The following is a 20,074-nucleotide window of genomic DNA, read 5'->3' as shown; positions in this document are numbered from 1 at the left end:
ACCACAAAAAAAAAAAAAAAAAAGATATAAATATTAGTCAATTAATTTGAAACATGGTTTCTAGACTCTTCATCATCTTAGTCTCCCTGTTCTGGGTGCTCTCCAATTTCCCTCTCAAAATGTAGTGTCAGAGTGGACCTAACTCCAGTCTTTGGCTGAAATGCTACATTTTGATTCCAGCCCCCCTCTCCCTGACTGGCAGTCGTTTTTGAGTAGCTGCCTCCTTTTCCCTAAGTTTTTAGTAGAGTCAGAGAGAATTTCCCCAAAAGTATTGGGCCCTTGACCAGCAGCATAGGAATACCCAAGTTACTTGTTAGAAATGCAGACTCTCAGGCCCCACACCAGACCTACCTAATCAGAATTTGCATTTTAACAAGATTCCCAGGGAAAACATAGGCACACCAAAGTTTGTGAAGCGCTGTTTTCGGGGACCCTATGCCACACCTATGTTCAAGAGAAAAATCAGCGCAAGCACCCTAAGCCTTCTCGTGAGACGTGGAGCTTTTCCCCCAGACCTTGGTCGGGGTCGGGGGAGTGTCAGTGTTGGGTTGTCAGGCTGCCATTGGAGGTGGAAGGGCTTTTTCAGCCCTGGTTCAAAGCCAGAAACTTGACAGAGAAAGAGATGGGGGCTGCTGGCACCAACTAGGGAGATAAAAAGGACTAAAAGAAGAACCCAACACGGATGTGAGCCTTCTGGAAGCTCCCACAGAAAGGCTGACAGTTCTGCTGCCAGCTCCGTCCTGCAGCCCCAGGTCAAGGAAGCTTTGTGAGCATTAGGTGGCCTGGAACACTCGGGATAAATTTAGAAATGATGAAAAGGAACCTTTGTTGATGAGGTGAAGAGTAATTTAGTGGAAATCAGGAGGGAAGAGGTCACCAAGTCAGAGATTCTTTAGAGATTATTTCCAGCAAGGAAGGGCCAAAGGGTTAAGAAGCCAGCTACTCACGTCGCAAAGCAGAGGCAGATCCCTTTATTACCTGCCTATGCTGCCTGAGTTTAAATGGGAGAATTCTAGGGTTCTTACTGTGGCCACAGCTTGGGAATGGCAGCCAGAGTTTAGCCACCCGCTTGTACAAAATAAGCTATAGGAATAATAGGGGACATATGCCAAAATCCCAACTCTGCTGTTTACTAGCTGTGTGACTCTGGGAAAGTTACTTAACCTCTCTGAGCATCTGTTTTCTCATCTTTATTTATTTATTTATTTTAAACATCTTTATTGTGGTATAATTGCTTTACAATGGTGTGTTAGTTTCTGTTTTCTCCTATTTAAAGTGGAAGGAATAATACCTAGTTTACGTGGCTGAAGTAAGGATGAAATAAGAAGGTTCTCATGGTGCTGAAGGCAACGTAAATGCATATATTACATTAGATTCCTTCCTTGTGTAAAGTGAAATTCACAAGTCCTGATTTGGAATTGGGTGTCCTTGTAGAAAGGAATGTTCTGAGAGGCCAGCCAGGAAGCCCAGAAACGTGTTTCCTAATCCCTTCCAGGTTGCTGGTGGGCGAGCCCCTGAGGGCATCTTTTCCAGGCAGCACAGTTAGGTCTTAGCTGGGAACGCTGCATGCTTTGGAACCTCCTTCCACAGAAGGCTCGGAGGAGAGGCAGGTGCAGGCCTAGAGCCTCTGAAAGCATTACTGGCTCTTAGGAGCAGCTGCTTGGGAAGATCTGACCCTATGACCATTTAGTAACTGCCACTGGGCAGAAGGAGGAATTGGGAATAGGAGAGATATGGGGCTCAAAAGCCCTAGCCTAAACCCATGAGTTAGATCCCGGCTTGCTGTTGGAGAGAGCTCCTGAAGACTGGACAAATAGAGTAGGTTAAGTACGCTGAGGGTGTAGTTCAATGACATTTGGGCTTCTGGCCTCTTTGTGCCACTGAGAATGCTTAGTCATTCCATCGAAGTAGCCTTCAGTATATTTTTTGTTCCTAATGAGTTACATTTTTACTGTGAAAAGGCAGAGTGGAGTTATTTCATGAAGCTCCTGCTTCATGATTAATTTCATGAATTTCAGATTCATTTCATGAAATTAGAAATTTTGTGAATTTCTAAGGCGTTAGAAATTCGCCACTAGCAAGTCACTTGGGAAGATATGATTGAGGGCCTCCTCTACACCAGGCACTAGGACTATAGTGGCAAGTAAGAAAGACATGCTCCTGTCCTCAGGGAGCTTACACTGTAATGTGGACAGATAGGCTGTAAACAAGTAAGTTAATAACCTACCCAGCTGACTTTGGGCTGTGATCGGTGCAGTGAAGGGAATGAGCTGAGGAAATAACATGATGGAACATGATAGAAGGTGACCCAGGTTGGAGATGTGGGCATGGTGGGGAGGGAGACCCAAAGAGATAACGTGGCCGTGGAAGGCCACACCGAGGAAGGAATGTTTATGAGACAACCAAAAGGACGAGGATAAGCATGGACCACGTGATGAATTAAGTTGGGTTATACAAGATCCAATAAGCAGTGGTAAAGACTTTGTATTTATTCCAATTAATGAGGAGTGATAGGACCTGGATTTTATTTTCAATAGATAACCCTGGTTGTCATTTAGGGAAGGGATTTAAGGAAGAGGGCAGAGTCAGGAGCAGGAAAACCTCTTAGGAGGCTGTTGTAAAGTCCAAGGGAGAGGTAATGGTGCTTTGATCTAGGTCTTGATAGCAGAATGGGCGCATTAAATGTTTTAGGGTCAGAGATGGGCGTCAGGCTGGTGATGGGGAGGGATGAGGGAGAGGAAGGATTTGGGTGATTCTGGGTTTGGATAGATGATGGTGTCATCGACTGAAATGGGGGAGAACAAGTTTGGAAAGAGAACGCAAGAACTGGCTGGTGACTCTTAATAAATTTAAATGTTCTTGTGGCCTCACGTGTGGCTTGAGCAGAACCGCGAACTTTCTCGGGTTTCTCCGGGCAAGGTAACACCCTAAGCCCAAACAGATGTGGTGCCTTCCGCACGAGCCACCTCAGGGAGGGAGGCTCACACCGCGCCTCCCCCACGCATGATGCCCTCCAGCTGGGGGTTCCACCTAGCTCACCTAAGTTTCTCTTGCCACTGCTTAATGCCTGGCCTCATTTCCCTGTCTTCAACCAAGTTGTCAGTGGCTTCTCTCCTTCTGTTTATCTGTTCACTAAAAATCAAACAAGCACAAGCCGTGCTGTGTCTGACGTGGGGTGTGTCCAACCCAGAGCTTGTCACTGACAGGGGCACAAAACCAGATTTGGGGAGAATATAAGCGTCTGTCTCCATGCTACCACCTTTAACATGCCAAGCCCCTCTAAGAACCCATTTGGGATCTCCCATCCTGGTTTATCCAATTCTTTCTTGACCTGACATCTATTTCCAGCCTGTACCACCTCTTGGGTCACCAGTTCTATTGCTTGATTTCCTTTTATTCTCTGACTCAGTGACTGGAGATGAAAAGATTTCCTTACCTGTTACTCTCAAACCACCAGACTGCGGTCATATTACTCTTAGTAATGATAGTTGCTATTTATTAAATATTTACGAGGAAACGTACACCTTGCCAAGTGCTTTGCATGCATTTTCTCAATTAAGAACACTATGAAGAGGTATTAGTATTCCACTTTACAAATGAGACTTGGCGAGCTTTAGCATGCTGCCTGAGGCCCAGGAGGGGGCTGGGTTTGATCCCAGGTCGCAGTCTCCCATCCCAATGCCCTGGCCCTGGAGGAGGGAAGGCCAAAGTATTGTGGCCTTCCAGAGGCGGGACACTCACACGATCTCTGGTGACCAGCCAGGTTTTCCTGTGACTGGGGGTGGGTGTAGCAAGTGAGGAGGGTTTGGAGTCTGTTTCTGAAGCACTGGGGTGGCGGGAGCTGGGTGGGTTAGTAACTGCTCTTACATTCACTTCAGGAGCGACGGACCCACATCTTGTTCTACAGGATCGACAGTGTGGCCGACAGAATCTCTGTCGACATGCAAAGCTCTAATGGTGACTTGGGAAACACGGGAGAGCTGAGAGTTTGTTCCAAGTCAGAATGTAGCAATATTCCTACTTTATACAAAAGAATAAAGGCTGGAGCGGAAGGCCTTGGTCTTCTCAACAAAGGGCAGGCCTCGCTCGGGGCATCCGTGTGCGAAAGGGTGCGTGCCCGTGGGCAGCTGAGCAGGGCTTCTGCGTGGCCCCTTCTTTCCCACCGCTGAGGGGAGCCTCAGCTCCATGCCCACCCCCGTCCGGCACTGTCTCACACCCTCTGGGAGAGACCTTTAACCATCTTGTCTGGGGTCTGATCCGGAAATGTCCCCCTCATCTAGCAAAGGCTGGGAGAAGCTCAGGTCCACCTCTGTTTTTAAAGCTCCTAGTAATACATTTTTCTAAAGTAAAGAAATGCAAAACAGGGTTCCTGGCTTGGTTTATAATTTTCAATGTTTAAATTAACAAAACAACTCCTTTTAACACAAAGAAAAAACATAATGGTGCTAGTCACAAGATCATTGTAGGATTTATGAACTAATCATAATTCAGAGAGCCCTAGAGTTCCTGTGATCCAGCCAGTGTGTTCCTCTGAGTGCAGAAGCTCATTTGGAGATCAGGTCGGTAGTGTTCGATGCCTGCTGTGAATTACCAGAAGGTGTGACTTGAGCCAAATGGCCCTCCTGGCTTCCCTGTGATAGCCACCACCACAGAGAAAGGGACAAGCTCCAACTGCAGCCCCCCCCCCCCCACGTTGCCCTTTCTATAAAATAAAACTTTCAAGTCGGTATCAGCTAATTTCAAAAGAAAAAAAAATTGTTTTAAATTCCCCCTTGCCCCAGAAGCAAGAGAGAGTAAGGAAGCAAATACTTTAGGAGAACCTGAATGCCTGAGCCTTTTTACGTATATTATTTCGTAGCTCTCACGACTGCCCTGAGATGGTGTAATTTACACATTATTGAACCCCTTTGTGTCTCAGGGAAATGATTCGTCCAAGATCACCTAGCATATCCAGGATTAGAACCTAGATCCATTGACTTCAAAGCCTGAGCTCCAGTCTGATCATGCCATAAAGCCACACGAAGCCCAGGAGGAGCCCAGTGGGGCTGGAAGGGGACCTGGGGTGGCCACTCTCCTCCGTGTCCCTACGGTGTTGGGGCAGACTTTGACTTTTCTAGATCTTTTCACTGTTTCTTTCTCTTTCCGTTTCTTATCCTGGCTAGCTGGCCCCCCACTCTGCTCCTTGTTTATGATACTTATTTTTCCATCCACAGCAAAATAATTCACATCAAGGTAATTGATCATGAGGCGCATGAGAAAAACAAGAATTACTTCATTGAGATGATGGGCCCCCACGTGGTGGATATGAGTTTTCAGAAAGGTGTAGCACCCTGTCCTGCACACTAACGTTAACACTCTCCTCTCCTCTTCTGTTTCCTCCTTTCTCCAATCCATTTGTCTCCTTCTCTTCCCCTTTCTTCTGCCTGTCTGGTTCACTGTCCCTTGTTTCTTTTCTGTTTCTCTCTTTCCCCCCTCCCTCTCCCTCTATCCTCTCTGCACCCAGCTCTGTCCTAGCACCTGCCAGCCTGTCACATGGTATTGGAAGGGGAATGCTCAAGACCCCATGGCAGTTTTTTGTGGGATGGGGAGATGGATATGGGGGAAAAAATGCAAGAGAGAGAAAGCGAGAGAGAAAAAACCACCAGCCACAGCCCTGAGAGTATCATATATGAGGCTCTCTGCTCCTCCTGAGTGGTTTAGGATACAAGGAAGAAAAAGATAGTGCAATCCCAGGCAGAAGGGCAGCCCTGGGAAACTGGCCCAGCTCTCAGCACAGAGATCTGTGGCGCAGCTCTTCTCAGGGCTAAGCTGATAGTCTCTGGATGTTGACAATCAATGTATTTGTATTGGGGTTCTGTTTGTGGTTCATCCCATTCCCCAAGACAGGCTTTAGGAATCCCTGCTAGCAAGTGTGTTTTTCTCTCCCTGACCTTGACTGAGCTGAAAGTACAGGTTTGAGTTCTAGGTCTAGGTCAGAGGGCTACCTGCCGTCTTCTGTCTTCCCTCTGCAGGGCATCTAGGTGTCAAGGCAGTTAGAAGAGTGGGAGAGAGGATTCTGACCTGAGGTGAGGCTTCCCCAAGAAGTCACAGGACTTCTCAGTCGCAGCTTTTGCCTTTGATTTGAATGGCCCCATACACCCCAGCCTCCAATAGACGGTCAGAAAATCCTCTTCTGGATGGATCATACTGTGGAAGGGGGAGCTGTCGATCGTGCTCCTCCAGACCATGCCCATGGTCACAGAGCAAGCACCCCCTTCCCATCGCACAGCAGAGTCCCTGCAGTGGAAAGACAGGCCAGGATCATATCCCTTAGACAGCCCTAGAGAACCATATCTAGGGCAAGAGAGATTCCCAGAAAATGCTTCTCGACAATCAGTGAGCTTTGTCTTTTGTCCAATGAGCAAGGTGTGGAAAGGTGTCCAAAAAGTGCCCAGAAGGTCACACACACACACACACACACACCACAAATGCACAAAGCTGAGCCTGTCTTCAGAATGGAACAGGAACATCAGAGGCTCTGATGAGACTTTTTAGGCTATGTTTGTTAGCACTTTTTTGCCCTTTAGAGAGCATTTAGATCCCAGGCCAAAAAAAGAAGAAAAAAAAGAGAGAGAGAGAGAGAGAAAGAGAAAAAGTAAAGAAAACCCCCCACAAAAATAAAACAAACAAAACCAAAAAAAAAAAGCAGAAAATAACAATTAGGGCTCGCTCTTAGGACCCGTTGACACCACTGTGGTTCCCTGAAGGAACAGGAGAAGCCACACAGGGAGACCCAGGCCCACATGGTAACTTTGCCAAAGACAACGGACCTGAGCCAGCCTCAGGCCAGTCTCTGGAAGGAAGTGATTTTCAAGAAAACTTTGCTTCCCCGTATGATTTGGTTTTATTAAAAGACACTGTGCTTTGTTGAGATACCCAGAAATGAACAGAAACCTCCATTATCATGTCCACCAGACCCTTGGTAATCAGCATTTAAGCCGGCCTTGGTACACATCACCGCTATATGATAGAAGCCCAAAGATGATTTAGAATTGATGAGTTACATCATTTTTACCACATTTTTCAGGAGTGCATCAGCTGTAAATATTAAAGGAATACTACATCCTATCGTGGTTAATACATATTTATTTTACTTCCCACCACTGAAGCCCTGTGAGATAAAGAATGAGAAGGATAATAGAATTCTGCCTTCTTTCCTTCCCTTCTCTCTCTCTCTCTCTCTCTCTCTCTCTGGTTTCCCTACCTCATAAATACTTTCCTTTTAAGATTTTCTTTCTGAGGCCCACATAACAAGTGGGAATAGACACAAGGAAGGGGAAAAAAACCCTAGATAGATACTGTTGACATATTTCCTGTTGTAGAAGAGCCCTGGGTCACCCCCGATGGGCCAGCAGTTCACCTACTGCCCAAAGAAATGCCAATTACCATGTGACACCCAGTGGAATGTGCTGCCCAACTCACTTCCTACTAACCGTCAGCAGGATCGAAAATGACTCCTCCCCACCTTCAGCCCCCTTTTTCCTTCCCATTTCCCTCCTGTCCTTCTGGATCCCTTCCTTTGCCAACTTTTCCTTGCCTCCTGGCTCCCTTTCCCTCTCACCTGTAAGGACAACTATGACCAAGGAGATAAGAAAAGCTAAGACCATTTTTGACACAAGAGCAATTCAATCCACCAAGTCCTGTCAAAAGCCACCATGGCAGCACTGAGCTGCATGTGCCAGGAGTGATGGGGAATGATTTTAAAGGCTGGGCTCCGGGTGACCAACCAATCTACCGACCCAGTCGACACTCTCTCTCTTGTTGTCCCTACAGGAAAACCGTAAGGGTTAAAATAGTAGATGAGGAGGAATACGAAAGGCAAGAGAATTTCTTCATTGTCCTTGGTGAACCGAAATGGATGGAACGTGGACTATCAGGTGTGAGATTCTTAAAAACAAAACAAAACAAAATAAAACAACAAAAAGAAAGAAAAAATTTAAACAAGTTGAAAAGCAACAACAACAAAAAGAAACTATGTTTTTTTCTCCCCCCTTTTCTTTCCTTTTCCTCCTTCCTCCTTTTGACCAATGGACTTGTTTTATTCTTTTCCCTCCTGTATTCTCGCTCTTACCCTGTTTCGGTATCATCTCTGCCTTCTTAGCCATAGCTTATTTCCACATTCTCCTTTTTCACCTTTTGGACACACTGCAGCCTCAACCCCTCATGACCCTAATGAGTTACTTCTGCCTTGTGCTCCAATTACCTGATTACCAATGTCCCCTGCACTCCCCATCCTCACAGCCCCCTACCATATACATAGAGTCACCTGTAAATGTGCAAACTCCTTGGTGGGTGGGGAGGAGAAGATAAAGAAAGGAATGTAATGCGATGCATGCCTCTGCCCCTTCCCTGCCTTGTTCCCCTTCCACCCCTCACTCTCTAGCCCGGATTGAATGGGGGAGGGTCTGGGATGGGGGCTGGAGCCCGTCTTGCCATGATGCTTTGAGTCTTCTGCTGCATCTCCCAACCTCCGTTGAGTGCTTGGCAGGTTATTCACTTGCAGAGTGGCCCATGGGCCCCTTTGTCCTTCATGGAGGTAAGTGTTTTATCTGGCTATTTCACAGTTGGGTAGAGCAAAACATGGAAAGGTATACCAATTGTCAGAGGCCACACTTCTGAGAGCTCTCTGAGAGAAAGCTGCCTTCTGAGCTAGTCGTGCAATCTGGAATCCTGAGCTGTTCATCCTTCCCTTGACATCCCACCCCATCCCACTCTACCTCTGTTCTAGCCTAAGGTAGGGTACTTTATTCAGACTGCTTTAGGATAATGCAGTCCCGAAAGCAGAAAATTGAGTCTGCAAAAGGAAAGTAGTTAACTCCAGGTATGGAAATCTCCTTAGCCGGAGGGTCCTGGAAAAGGATTGACATTGGGCAGGCCCAGAGTATGGTCTTACAGGTTTTCCAATGGAAGGGACTCCAGTAGAAGGGCTTGCTTGTTGTTGATCTCTGAGAAACAGGTGTTGGACGGTTCACAGAAGTCTGCCTTGGCTTGACATCTGCAAATGAGCGTATCACCCAGGTCTTGAGATAACCCTCACCCCACACCACAGACGTGGCCTCCTCTCCTCCTTTCTTGAGGCCCTGCATCTTGGGATACCTGCCTAAGGGACCGATTACATTGCAACCAAGGTAGTAGTAAGGAAAGATTTCTTCCCTTGGAGAAAATGATTAGAAGCTACGACTTTGAAAGTGTTGGAGGAATATATGTGGGTAAGAGTCCTCTTGGGAAATATCAAGAGGCGGTCATTCATACTCCCCTTCAGGAGAGATGTGCTGCTGGAACCTCATGAAGGATAGAATGGTGAGACCTACTTGTTTGTCAAAAAAGGTGATGATTCTGCAGCTACTTCATAGTCACGTGGCAAAGAGCAGCATGAAGCCTTTCACTCAAGGACAAATCTAAGAGATTCGGCAACTATGCTCCCAAAGGCTCATGCCCAGGTCTTCTTCTCAGACACGAATGATTGTTCAGTTCCCCTTGTCTTCTGGGGACTCTCTCTGCAGACCTGACCAGTTCTGTGCCCACACTGGTTTTACACCTGCTGTTGGAGAGGCAGAAGCCCTCTCTGCCTTCCATTATTCATCCTCTTGTTGGCCACCTAAGAAGATGTTGCCATGAGTCTGACTGCCAAAGAGTGCTGGAAGAAAAGAGAAAATCTCCAGTTCCCTTGCTTCCCAGATTGTGCTCCTGCCACCCAGAATATTTTCAGAAATTGTCTCAACACCTGCCCTACTTCATTCTCATCTCCCTTGTGCATTTAATGCACATCTTCATGATTGGATGGACGTAGCAGACACCTAAGGCCATTGTAAACTAGTGTCATCAATTTCCACAGTCCCAGCTACTTATGTGCAAATGAAAGCAGGACAAAGGATCGCACCGGGTAGCTAAAAAGAAGGCAGTCTTCTCCAGGCAAGAAGAATGGGTTGGAAGTCCATCCATGACTTTATTCTACCAGTAAAGAGACTCTTCTTTTCTGCCTCGCCAATAAACCCCATTCAACAGCTGGACAGAGAGTGACCTAAGATAAACCTTGCGGTCTTCAAGAGACTTGGCCAAACATGAATGCCTGTGGCTACTCCTCATTTGAGGACCCCATTTTACTGCATTGGATTTTCTGTCCAAGGAGATGTCAGCAGAGTCCTGGTGGAGCCCAGTCCTGGGGGAGGGAGTAGGTGAGAAAATAAGGATTTTATCGAGCTATCAGTGTGATATGACTCCAGATCTTCCCAGTGACCAAGATGCCAAGATGAAAGGTGCCAATAGGAAAGGTGTCAGTCTTCTGTCAGTTTCTATTGTCTATAGTGTTCATTTTCAGTTTCTTCAGATCTCCTCATATTTTGGCATTAGAGCACAAGTTGAAAGGTCATAAAACTTGATTGTCTAGATTCAGAGTCAAATGAAACCCCATCCTGATTTCCAGAATGTCCTGCTGTTCTCAGAGTGAGAAACTACACAGCGGAAATTGCTTTTCATTATCACTGCTACATGGGAGAGTCTTAGGCATTCAGTACAACATAGTATAGTGTGTGCATGGTCAAAATGACAACTGCATTACAAAAAGAAGTAAAGGACTATATTTGAAATAGGAGATTCTATTCTTGGCAAACAAAACAGACTTCAGAGGTGAGATTAAATGCTCTGGACAAGTTGGGGGAGGGAATAAGGGAGGATGAATAGGAAACACAGTTGCCTTGCAATAGAGGGAGCCCTGGGGTCTAGCAGTGGACAGCTGAGAGCAACTCTGAGCAGCATGGTCAAGGATGTGAGGCCTGGGTCTGGACATTGGAAGCCTCAGGTGGGAAAGGAAAGCTCTCTCCGCCAGGAATGAGGCCTGTTTGCTCCCCCTCTTACCACATCCATGGCCTCACCCTAACGAGCTGCCCAAATGCTTCCCAATACTCAGAGCTATGCTGTTTCCTTCTTGTCTCTGGGATGTCTGAGCAGGGATAAATGACTCTCACCTGACCCTGGGGATCAATGCAGGGGAAAGTTCAGCTCCAGCTTCTCTCATCAGCAACAGTAGGAAAAACACCCTGGAGATATCATGTCACTCAGAGTTGGTCTACCTGGATCTCACTGACCCATCCGTAACTGCTAAGTGGAAAGTCTCAGATTCGTGTAGACATGACCAGCAAATGGTGCAGGTCAGCTGACTTAAAGCCCTCTCATAGTGCTAAAGATGATCCTGGTGTTGGGAGGGATGTCTGAGTAAAAACCAGGGCAGCAGGGATCTTTCTGGAAGAGCTGCCCCTTGGCCTCCCTGGATACACTAATGTGTTTGGATCTCTAGTTTCCACTGGAACCTGGGGGGCAGGAGGGGTTCTTCTGTCCAGATTCATAGAAGGAGCAGAATGAACAAGCTCTCTTGCTATCTATCTATCTATCTATCATCTATCTATTATCTATCTATCTATCATCTCAGTGTAGTAAGGAGATCCACTGATCCATTACCCCTTGGAATTCCATATGGGAGAAACCAGAAAAAGTCAACTGCTGTTCTCCCTGCTTATGGACCATAAAGATTCTGGATCCATATGTGTTTTCAGTGGCTGTGAATATGGGATTACAGACCTGAGTGGCATTCTTAGAGATTTTTAGAAAAAACAATCTACAGACACTTTCCCCCACCCCCTGCCCCACTCCTTCCTCAGCAATCTCCCTCAGTCGCCAGCTGCACAAGGAGTATGTAACAGGATGTTCCCAGGCTTTTATTTGCCAAGAACCAGGGAGTGAGGTGCCGCACTAAGACACCGTCAAGGTGAAAATGTGGTATGTTACAAGAAAGTTTTAATTTTTGGATCTTGAAATCTAAGAGAGTTTAGCATAAGTGAAAACTCAGGGGCTAGGGATGACCTGTGCTGGGTACATCTTTAACCAAACCATGGTTCCCAGGCCATGCAGGGACCTTGTATTTGTCATCTCCATCTACCAATAGCTTTCAGTATGACAGTCTCCCTGGTCCAGAATATCTGGCCTCTGACTTAGCGTGTCCTTTCTGAAACAAAACACCATCCAGAGATGCAGCTCCACAGGATCTATGAAAAATACATTTGCCATAATAGGTGACCAACAGTAAATCTCTAATGAGCATCTACTAATTACAAGGACTTTGCAGTGACTTTGTAGGCACAGGTGATACAAAATGGGAGGAGTCCATGGCCTCCAACCTCCAGGCTATCTCTCTAAAATAACACACTATTCAAGGAAAACATTTTGCAGGATTTACCTTTTCACAAGGTCATTCTTTTAGGGGTACTCAGAGCTGGGTCAGGGTTGCAACCTATACAGTTTTCAAGATAACTGGATTCTCACTCCTTTACAGAATGGATGTGATAACCTGATCCCATAGAAGACCACAAATGACCAACTCTGTCTCTTCTCCACCCGCTTGGTTCCCCCATCCTCATGCCTCTATCCCTGGCCCTCAGAGCTGCAGGGAAGGTGTGGGGAAAGTTTGAAGCTGCAGGCTCCTGGTGCTCAGCAGTCTCTCTAGTAGTTCACGCCCCTTGCTGCAGTTGCTGCTGCTGTGCATGCTCCAATTGCTGCCTTTTGCATGTGGCTGCAAAGTTCTCATCTACTAAGCTCACTGCTTTCCTTGTGCTACTGCAACCACAAAGCCTGGGGACACTTTTAAGATGGGACCTTAATGCTCTTTCCTTTTCTTTCTTCCCCTGTCTGGTACCCATTTGCAAACAGCGCTCCTGTTGTCTCCAGGTAAGGGGAGTCTTCCCCCCTTTTTCTGCTTCTTGCCAGTGCCATTATTTAGTTTAAGACCAATGTCCTTTGATTTATTTACTAGGAACTGGGGGCCCAACTCCACCTAACAAGTTCTCCTAAGGACTTGGACATATTTCCCTACCTGAAGTAATTGTGAGGAGGTAGACAATTCCTTGAGCACCATTTTAGTGGATGTGAGTAAAGGCATAGCTGGTCCTCTCTGAGACCAGGAAGAGAATTGAAACTTACCAAAGAAATGGTGGGTCATAGACTTCTCCTGAGCCTTAATTCCTCTGTCGTCTCATGCTGTGGGGCAAGAGAGGATGAGAGTCAGAGCTGACTCTCCTAATAGGATCATGATGGGATGAGAAAGAAAATACTTTGATCTTAAGGGGTCCAGGGAGAAATAATCAGGAGCTGCTGTGAGAACATGAAAAGCAATTTTTAAGGAATCTGGTATTTTATTGATCCTGAAGATCTTCCATTTCATCACAGCAGAGACCTAAATCTGTAGAACTTTGGTTCTTTAGTCATTGATCCTTGAAGTCACATGTGCCATGAACAACAAGAAGAATTAGAATGTTATGGCGGGGTGGGGGTGGGCAATGATCTGATTGTATATAGAAATTCGGGGGAATTTATGTTGGAGATATTCTCACGCAGAGTCTAGAGCCTGTTGTAGGAAACACATCTACTTTGAGAGTATGCTTGCATCAGTGGAATCAAATCATAGACAATGTCCAACTTTGTGAGCAGTTAGGAATGCATTTCCAGCATATCGGCAATACTGTAACTCTTGGTGCAGGCAGAGTGAGCTATACAAGATGTCTCAACATATGTTAAAATAACATTTTATACTTCATTAGTTCTTTGAATGTATAAAAATTTTAAGGTCATTTGAGAGGCAAACCATCTTACAGAATTCATTGGTACTCAGTCACCATAGGCTGGCTGTACACTGAGTTTGAGGAAGGGGCAGTGTACATAGTAAGGACATTTACCTCCTTGGAGTCTCAAACCAAAATAAAAGATATATGTAGGTAAACCCCTACATTTTCCCTTTATGGAAAAAAATTACTCCAGCTTCCCTGGCCTCTTGCTTCCTCTTATATCAATAGGATAATGACTATCTCCAACCCCATATATTCCACTCTTCTCCCAGGGTTTCAATGTCAGAGCGTTGGGTGTTCTCCACTTCGCTCATCTTCTCGCCCGAGGAAACATTTGGGCTTTTTTGTTCCAATGCTTGCCTCTACCCCTCCACCAGCCACACACATATGCACATACCAAAGGTTGTGATTTAATTTAAGCTTCATTATACTTTTAACACATTGGCACAGATACCAGTAGAAGCTAAAACAGGAAAAGAAGGTGTCAGTTCCTAGATCTTTCAATCTGTACACCTGCAGTTTAGGAGCCCTTGGTTAGACTTTAAATTCACTGGAAATCTCAACTCCTTGTTTGGATTTTCCCAGGTGGCCAAGCAAACATGATTCACAATGCCTGGTGATGAAAGACGGAGAGAAAATATGTTCAATCTGAACTACATCACCAAGCTCAGGGACCTGGGAGTTAGAGCACTGGCTGCATCGCCCCATTTCCTTCTGAGGATGTCTGTAGAACATTCATGGCAATCTATTCCAGTCTTACCTGGCAAGCTCTTTCCTCTTCCAATATCTGTTTAATCTTCCATCCTATTAATAGTCTCATTCTCTCTTTTTCCCCTTCCTCCTCCTTCTCCTAGACCCAAGAGTTTGTTTAGTCAGTCTGAATATCAAGATATCACCTGTCATTTATTCTCTACACTTGAAATTCAGAGGAGTTACATAAACAAGTGATCAGAATAATTATGGTCTTTTAGGTTTGAGACTTATGACTCTCTCAAGAAATTAACTATTTGAATGTAAAGGAATGATAATTACAGAAGTAGAAAAAGGCAGGAATTGATACCAAATCCAGATACTAAATCAGAGTTGATTTAAAGGCATGTGAATCAATCAATTAACAGATATATATATATATATATATATAGAGAGAGAGAGAGAGAGAGACAGAGAGAGAGTACCTCTGTGGGGTACTGTGGGGCTGTGGGAGATCGAAAGATAGAGGATTCGTTATTTGTCAAAGAGATTTCTGCAGAGATCTAGAAGGAAAAACTGACTGTCACCACAGGGGTAGACAGGTCAGTGGCTAGATCAATATCCTGCCAGATGGATATAGTGCTAGACTGATAGCTAGACAAGGGGTTAGACAGGTACATTTATAAGTCACTGGAGAGCTCATTACATCGGTATAAAGTTCTTGTGGCACATGTAAAATATGACAAGGGAGAGTCGGGGAGGGAGGAGTGGAATAATACTGTCACTACTAGGATAGGCATTGCGATATGGTGCCGAAAGCTACAAGTAGAGGAAAAGCGTACCCATGCTTTTAAAGAATCTACGTATACATCTTTTTCCAAAGACTTTTATTCAGAGTGGCTTGCAGTCTGGCTTCTAGGATCACTGACTTCATAGCCAGACTTACATTCAGAATTAACTAATAAGAGGCTCATATGGACTAAATGAAGTCAGGCTGCTAGGAGGTGTCTGCATAGAAATGTACAGGAGGACATTGATCGTTGAGAAATAATTGTTTCCTAAAGGGGTCACCAACACGAAAGGGAGGACAGCACCACGGACAGCTCCCCAGCGTTTTGGGATTGCCTTCTGTGTTTGGTGCCAGAGGCACTGAGTAGAAGAGCCAGCTCAGGAATCCTCCGCATACTCTCTTACCAGTTTCATTCAAGACAACTCAGAAATTCATATAGAAAACAGACTCTCTGCTTGGCTTATCATCTTTCCAGTGAATTCTTTTCCTTGCAACCTCGAGAGCTCAAGTCTCACCCCTCCCCATGCTTCACAAATTCCCAAGATAAAAAGAAGAGAAGACCTTCTTGGCCTCTGACCCATTTTGTCCTTGAGATTCTTCAAGGACTAGAGAATTCCCCCCAGGAGATTCACTGTGTGGAATGAAAGCAATTAAAGAGCCAAATAAAAGAATTAATTGCATGTAAGAATGTGGACTCGGCTGGAAAGATGTTTAAACGAGCTCTGAAAGAAACAGGACGCCAAGAGCAATTTTATAATCAAGGGGGAATAAAAAGACAATCTCTATTCCACTTTAATCTAGAAAACGCGTCTTCATGGTGAAGTGGTCTTAAAATGGACTCACCAGCTGAAGTGCAAAAAATGTCTAACTGTTCAGCATGAGAAGGGACCACCGGTGATTGAGTTAAGATGCTGAGGGGTGACAGGGGATGCCTCAAAAGGAAATAGAGGAAGAGCTTCCTTTTGTTTTGTTTTTGAACAAGTATTTGTGTTTCAGAAGAAATGTGCCTGGTTCCTTAGAAATCCTGGGGATCTTTCATTTGGAAATCATGCAGTTTGGGGGGAAATCTTCCAAGTTTCTCATGGTGAGGATAATAGTCACTAGTATGAAATGTAGATATTCCTGGAAATATCCCTTCTTCCTCCTTTATAGAGGAGAACACTCCCAAGAGTGTTGGAGACAGATGTTAATGGGAACCAGTGGACATTCCCTTTGGGTGAAAATGTGCTTCTGACCCCCAAGAACTCTTATATGAAGTAGTTGACCAGTCATGCCCAACAGTTCAAAATTGTTAAAGAGATTTGGCTTTGGTTCCCAGCTCTTCGATATCTCACCAAACGTCTTGGGACCTCACTTGGTGTTATTTCTCAGAAGATCCTTGGGTCAGATTGCCCACCCAGGTATCAAATCAAAAGAGGAACGTTTAGCCCAGGCCTGCAAGGAACACTCTCATGGTCTGATGATCATAAAGTGTTCAGCACCTTATAGAAAAAGGCACTAAAAAGTACACAAAGTCCTCATCCTCAAGAGCTATTTGATGTATGCCCACTGCCCATGCCTAATACCCTGAGCTTTAGACTTCCAGGGAATGGCAAATGAGCTAAAGCTAGTCTGATTTTGCTTTGTTGCAGAGGTGACAGACAGGAAGCTGACTGTGGAGGAAGAGGAAGCCAAGAGGATAGCAGAAATGGGAAAGCCAATATTGGGTGAACACCCCAAACTAGAGGTCATCATTGAAGAGTCCTATGAATTCAAGGTCAGGCCATAAGTGAGATGTAATTGAATAATAAAGTAATGAGGTGGGAGGTAGAAGACCTGGAGTCTTGTTCCAATGTCACCACTGAATACGTGAAGTTGAAACTGAACAACTCACTTATCCCAGGCTCAGTTTTCCCATTTGTAAAGTGGAGCAAACAGTGCTGGCCATGTGTATCTTAGGAATATTGTGAGGAAACATAACATAGCCTATGGAATAAATGAGCTATAAAGCTCCTAAATGTATCATCACTAGTTAATTGTATTTTTAAAACAAATATACTAAAATTCACTACTCCAGGCTAGGTTTACCGACATCATTAGTGTTATTCTCTGTTGTATTGCTCTAAATATCCAATGTCAGCAGTCACAACTGAAGAAAAGCACTGTGCCAGAAGATACCCCCTAAGGCCATTCCATGCATAACTTTCAGAACTCACGTGGAGCCCCCTGGAGTACAGGGTATCTTTCATTCCCATGAAGTACCAGACTCTACAATGGTTCTGAGCATTCTAACCTCACGGTTCCAAGTTTTAATCTTCCCGACAGACTACCGTGGACAAGCTGATCAGGAAGACAAACCTGGCCTTGGTTGTGGGGACCCATTCCTGGAGGGACCAGTTCATGGAGGCCATCACTGTCAGTGCAGGTAAGAGGGTCACCAGATGGGCACAGGCGGCTCCAGGGAAGCAAGAACACAGCCATGTCAACAACTCACCATTCTCTGGGAGGGCCCTGTGGCCAGTCTTCCCAGCTCTAACCCTAGATGTTTGCCTTTTCACTGAGTCACTTTGGAAGAGAACTATGGGGTAACTAGAAGAGCATGGCTACCTCTGGTTTCAAAGCCTGGTTCTACTGTGTGAACTGGGACAAGCTATCCTCTCTGTACTTCGACTTCCTCATCCAAAAGGGAACTATTGCCACCTTTCTCAGCAAAGAGAGTAGAAAGCGGCACAGTCTGCTACTGAACGGGAACTTAAGAAATTCTTTTTCATCACTCCGTCCTCATCAATTTGGTCTTCCTTTTCTGTAAAATGCGGGACTATTCTGATTTAGAGATGTGGGGGTCTGGGGTTTGTAAAAACCTTGCATTGACTGACAGACCCCTGCCCTGGATGATTTCAGACCTCTCCTCGGCAGTGAGTGACAGGTTTCCTCAGTGGGGACCCACAGCACAGGCTAGCATCCCAGAGGCCTGCATGCGGGTTGGCATGGGGATGGGAGGGGTCTTGCCAGCACTCACAGCATTGCCTCTTAGCACCACGGAGGCCTCCTGGACTGCCCCGCACTCCTGGCCTTGTCTCTTTTCATGAAGCTTTGTTGTCATAGCAACCCACGGGGTCACATCCCTGAGGTCCCAGCACCAGAGCCAAAGTACAGCCAGGAAGAGAGGGCCACTGCTGCTGCGTTTGCTGCCCCTCTTTTCCTATCACCTGCTTCAGATACTCCCAGTCCCACCTCTGAGGACCTTTCTTTTGCCCCTATAGAGACGCGGAATATCAGGCACATAATCTAACGCCCTCCTTTTTCAAATGAGGGAGCCGAGATTCAGAAACCAAAGATGATTGACCCCAGGTTCCAGATTCTCTTCAGAGCGCAGCTGCAGTTGGAACCCAAGTGTCCTGACTCCTGCTGCCACCGGTTATGTCAAAACATGACAGAGGTTGCGTTTGACGGGGCGCCAGCACGTCCTCTCCTCCTGGACTGCTGAATGGGCAACTCTGCCCACATTTCCTGGCAAGGACAAACCAGGCCCATCCCTGCTCCATCCCACGGGATATTTGGAGGATGGCACTGTCTCCCCGGGATGCCCACATGATCTGGAATGAAAGCTGTCCTGCTGGGGGTGGAAAATGACCAGAACCACGAGGTTATTGCAGCAGTCACGTCAGGAAGATTAGAGGAGCCCCACGGGTATCCAGTGAAGAGTGGAAACCCAGCTGATTTCACTCTCCTTCACCTAGGCAACCCCGTGCCTGCTCCATCCTCCTCCCTCTCTCCCCCACTGCCCTGTCCCTCTCAGGTTCTCTCATCCTTTCTCTTCATCTCTTTCTCTTCCCTTTCCTACTCCCCTGTCCTCTCTCACCCACTCTCCCTGGGTGCCCTGCATTCAAACTGACCAGGGGGGCACCCCAACTCGTTTTCAATTTCCCGCCCGATTTCTGGTGCCCGCGCCAGCTGCCCAGGAGAGAGCTGGAGTCTCCGTGCAGCCAGTGATGCTTACGATGGGGGTTGGACTGGACTTTCTCATGAATGGGGATCTGACCCCGCTGTCCTTTCCCGGGCCTGTTTGTCTCGCCTGCAGCAGGGGACGAAGACGAGGATGAGTCAGGTGAGGAGAGGCTGCCCTCCTGCTTTGACTACGTCATGCACTTCCTAACGGTCTTCTGGAAGGTGCTTTTTGCCTGCGTGCCCCCCACAGAGTACTGCCACGGCTGGGCCTGCTTTGTCGTCTCCATTCTCATCATCGGCATGCTCACAGCCATCATCGGGGACCTGGCCTCCCACTTCGGCTGCACCATTGGCCTCAAGGACTCGGTCACGGCTGTTGTCTTTGTGGCGTTCGGCACCTCTGTGCCAGGTGAGAGTGAGGGGTGCTTGCATTTGCGAAGAGGATATTACCTGGTTCAGGTGACCCCTACACACTTTGCCTCATTATCTTCCTTACCATCTCAGATCTGAGCTTAACAGAGCCTCTGCCCCTTAGGTGCACAGAAGTCGGTCAAAGGGGTCACTGCCACTATTAAGAATGATAGCTAACATTTCTTGAGCACTTTTGATGTGCCAGGACGTGTGTGTGCTAAGCAGCTCACCTGTTTTAGCCCTGTAATGCTCACCCAAACCTTATTCAATAAGGAGTGTCATTATCCTCGTCTGTCAAGTGGGGCCCCAGAGGTTAAGTTACCTGCTTAAGTTAAGTGGCCAGTTTCTTAACCTCCACGTCAGATGAATAGGCCACTCCCCTCTGGCTGCAGGTTAGCCTGCTTGAAGATGTGCCGGAGAAATGCCCAGCAGCCTCCTCTGCTTAGGACGCCTGTGAGTACAAAGTGTCTCCCAGCAGGACAGGTGAGGGAGCTTTGCAAGCTCTTGTCCTTTCATCTGATGAATTACATATTCTTTTTTTTTCTTATAAACACCTAAAGATGAAGAGGAACAAGCATGCCTTTATTTATTCATTAGACAAATGTTT

The 20,074-nt window shown here is 46.2% G+C and overlaps 1 protein-coding gene across 4 annotated transcripts in view; it reads left to right on the top strand.

Moving 5' to 3' along the window:
* Positions 1–20,074, top strand: part of SLC8A3 (solute carrier family 8 member A3) — a 151,139-nt gene that overhangs the window by 126,001 nt on the left and 5,064 nt on the right. Inside the window, exons 1-6 of one of the 4 annotated variants that reach the window (XM_049706213.1) lie at positions 5,214–5,320; positions 7,813–7,916; positions 12,739–12,756; positions 16,761–16,885; positions 17,434–17,533; positions 19,190–19,465. In XM_049706213.1, the coding sequence (XP_049562170.1) occupies positions 7,898–7,916; positions 12,739–12,756; positions 16,761–16,885; positions 17,434–17,533; positions 19,190–19,465 (538 nt within the window). In that variant the 5' untranslated portion in view covers positions 5,214–5,320; positions 7,813–7,897. Of the gene's footprint in view, positions 1–5,213; positions 5,321–7,812; positions 7,917–12,738; positions 12,757–16,760; positions 16,886–17,433; positions 17,534–19,189; positions 19,466–20,074 lie in introns of those variants that run through there. The other 3 variants (XM_049706212.1, XM_033422235.2, XM_004262177.3) reach the window with 3 other exon arrangements.

The sequence above is a fragment of the Orcinus orca genome, chromosome 2, assembly GCF_937001465.1.
Source record: "Orcinus orca chromosome 2, mOrcOrc1.1, whole genome shotgun sequence".
Classification (NCBI taxonomy): domain Eukaryota; kingdom Metazoa; phylum Chordata; class Mammalia; order Artiodactyla; family Delphinidae; genus Orcinus; species Orcinus orca.
This window is presented reverse-complemented; position numbering and strand designations above follow the sequence as displayed.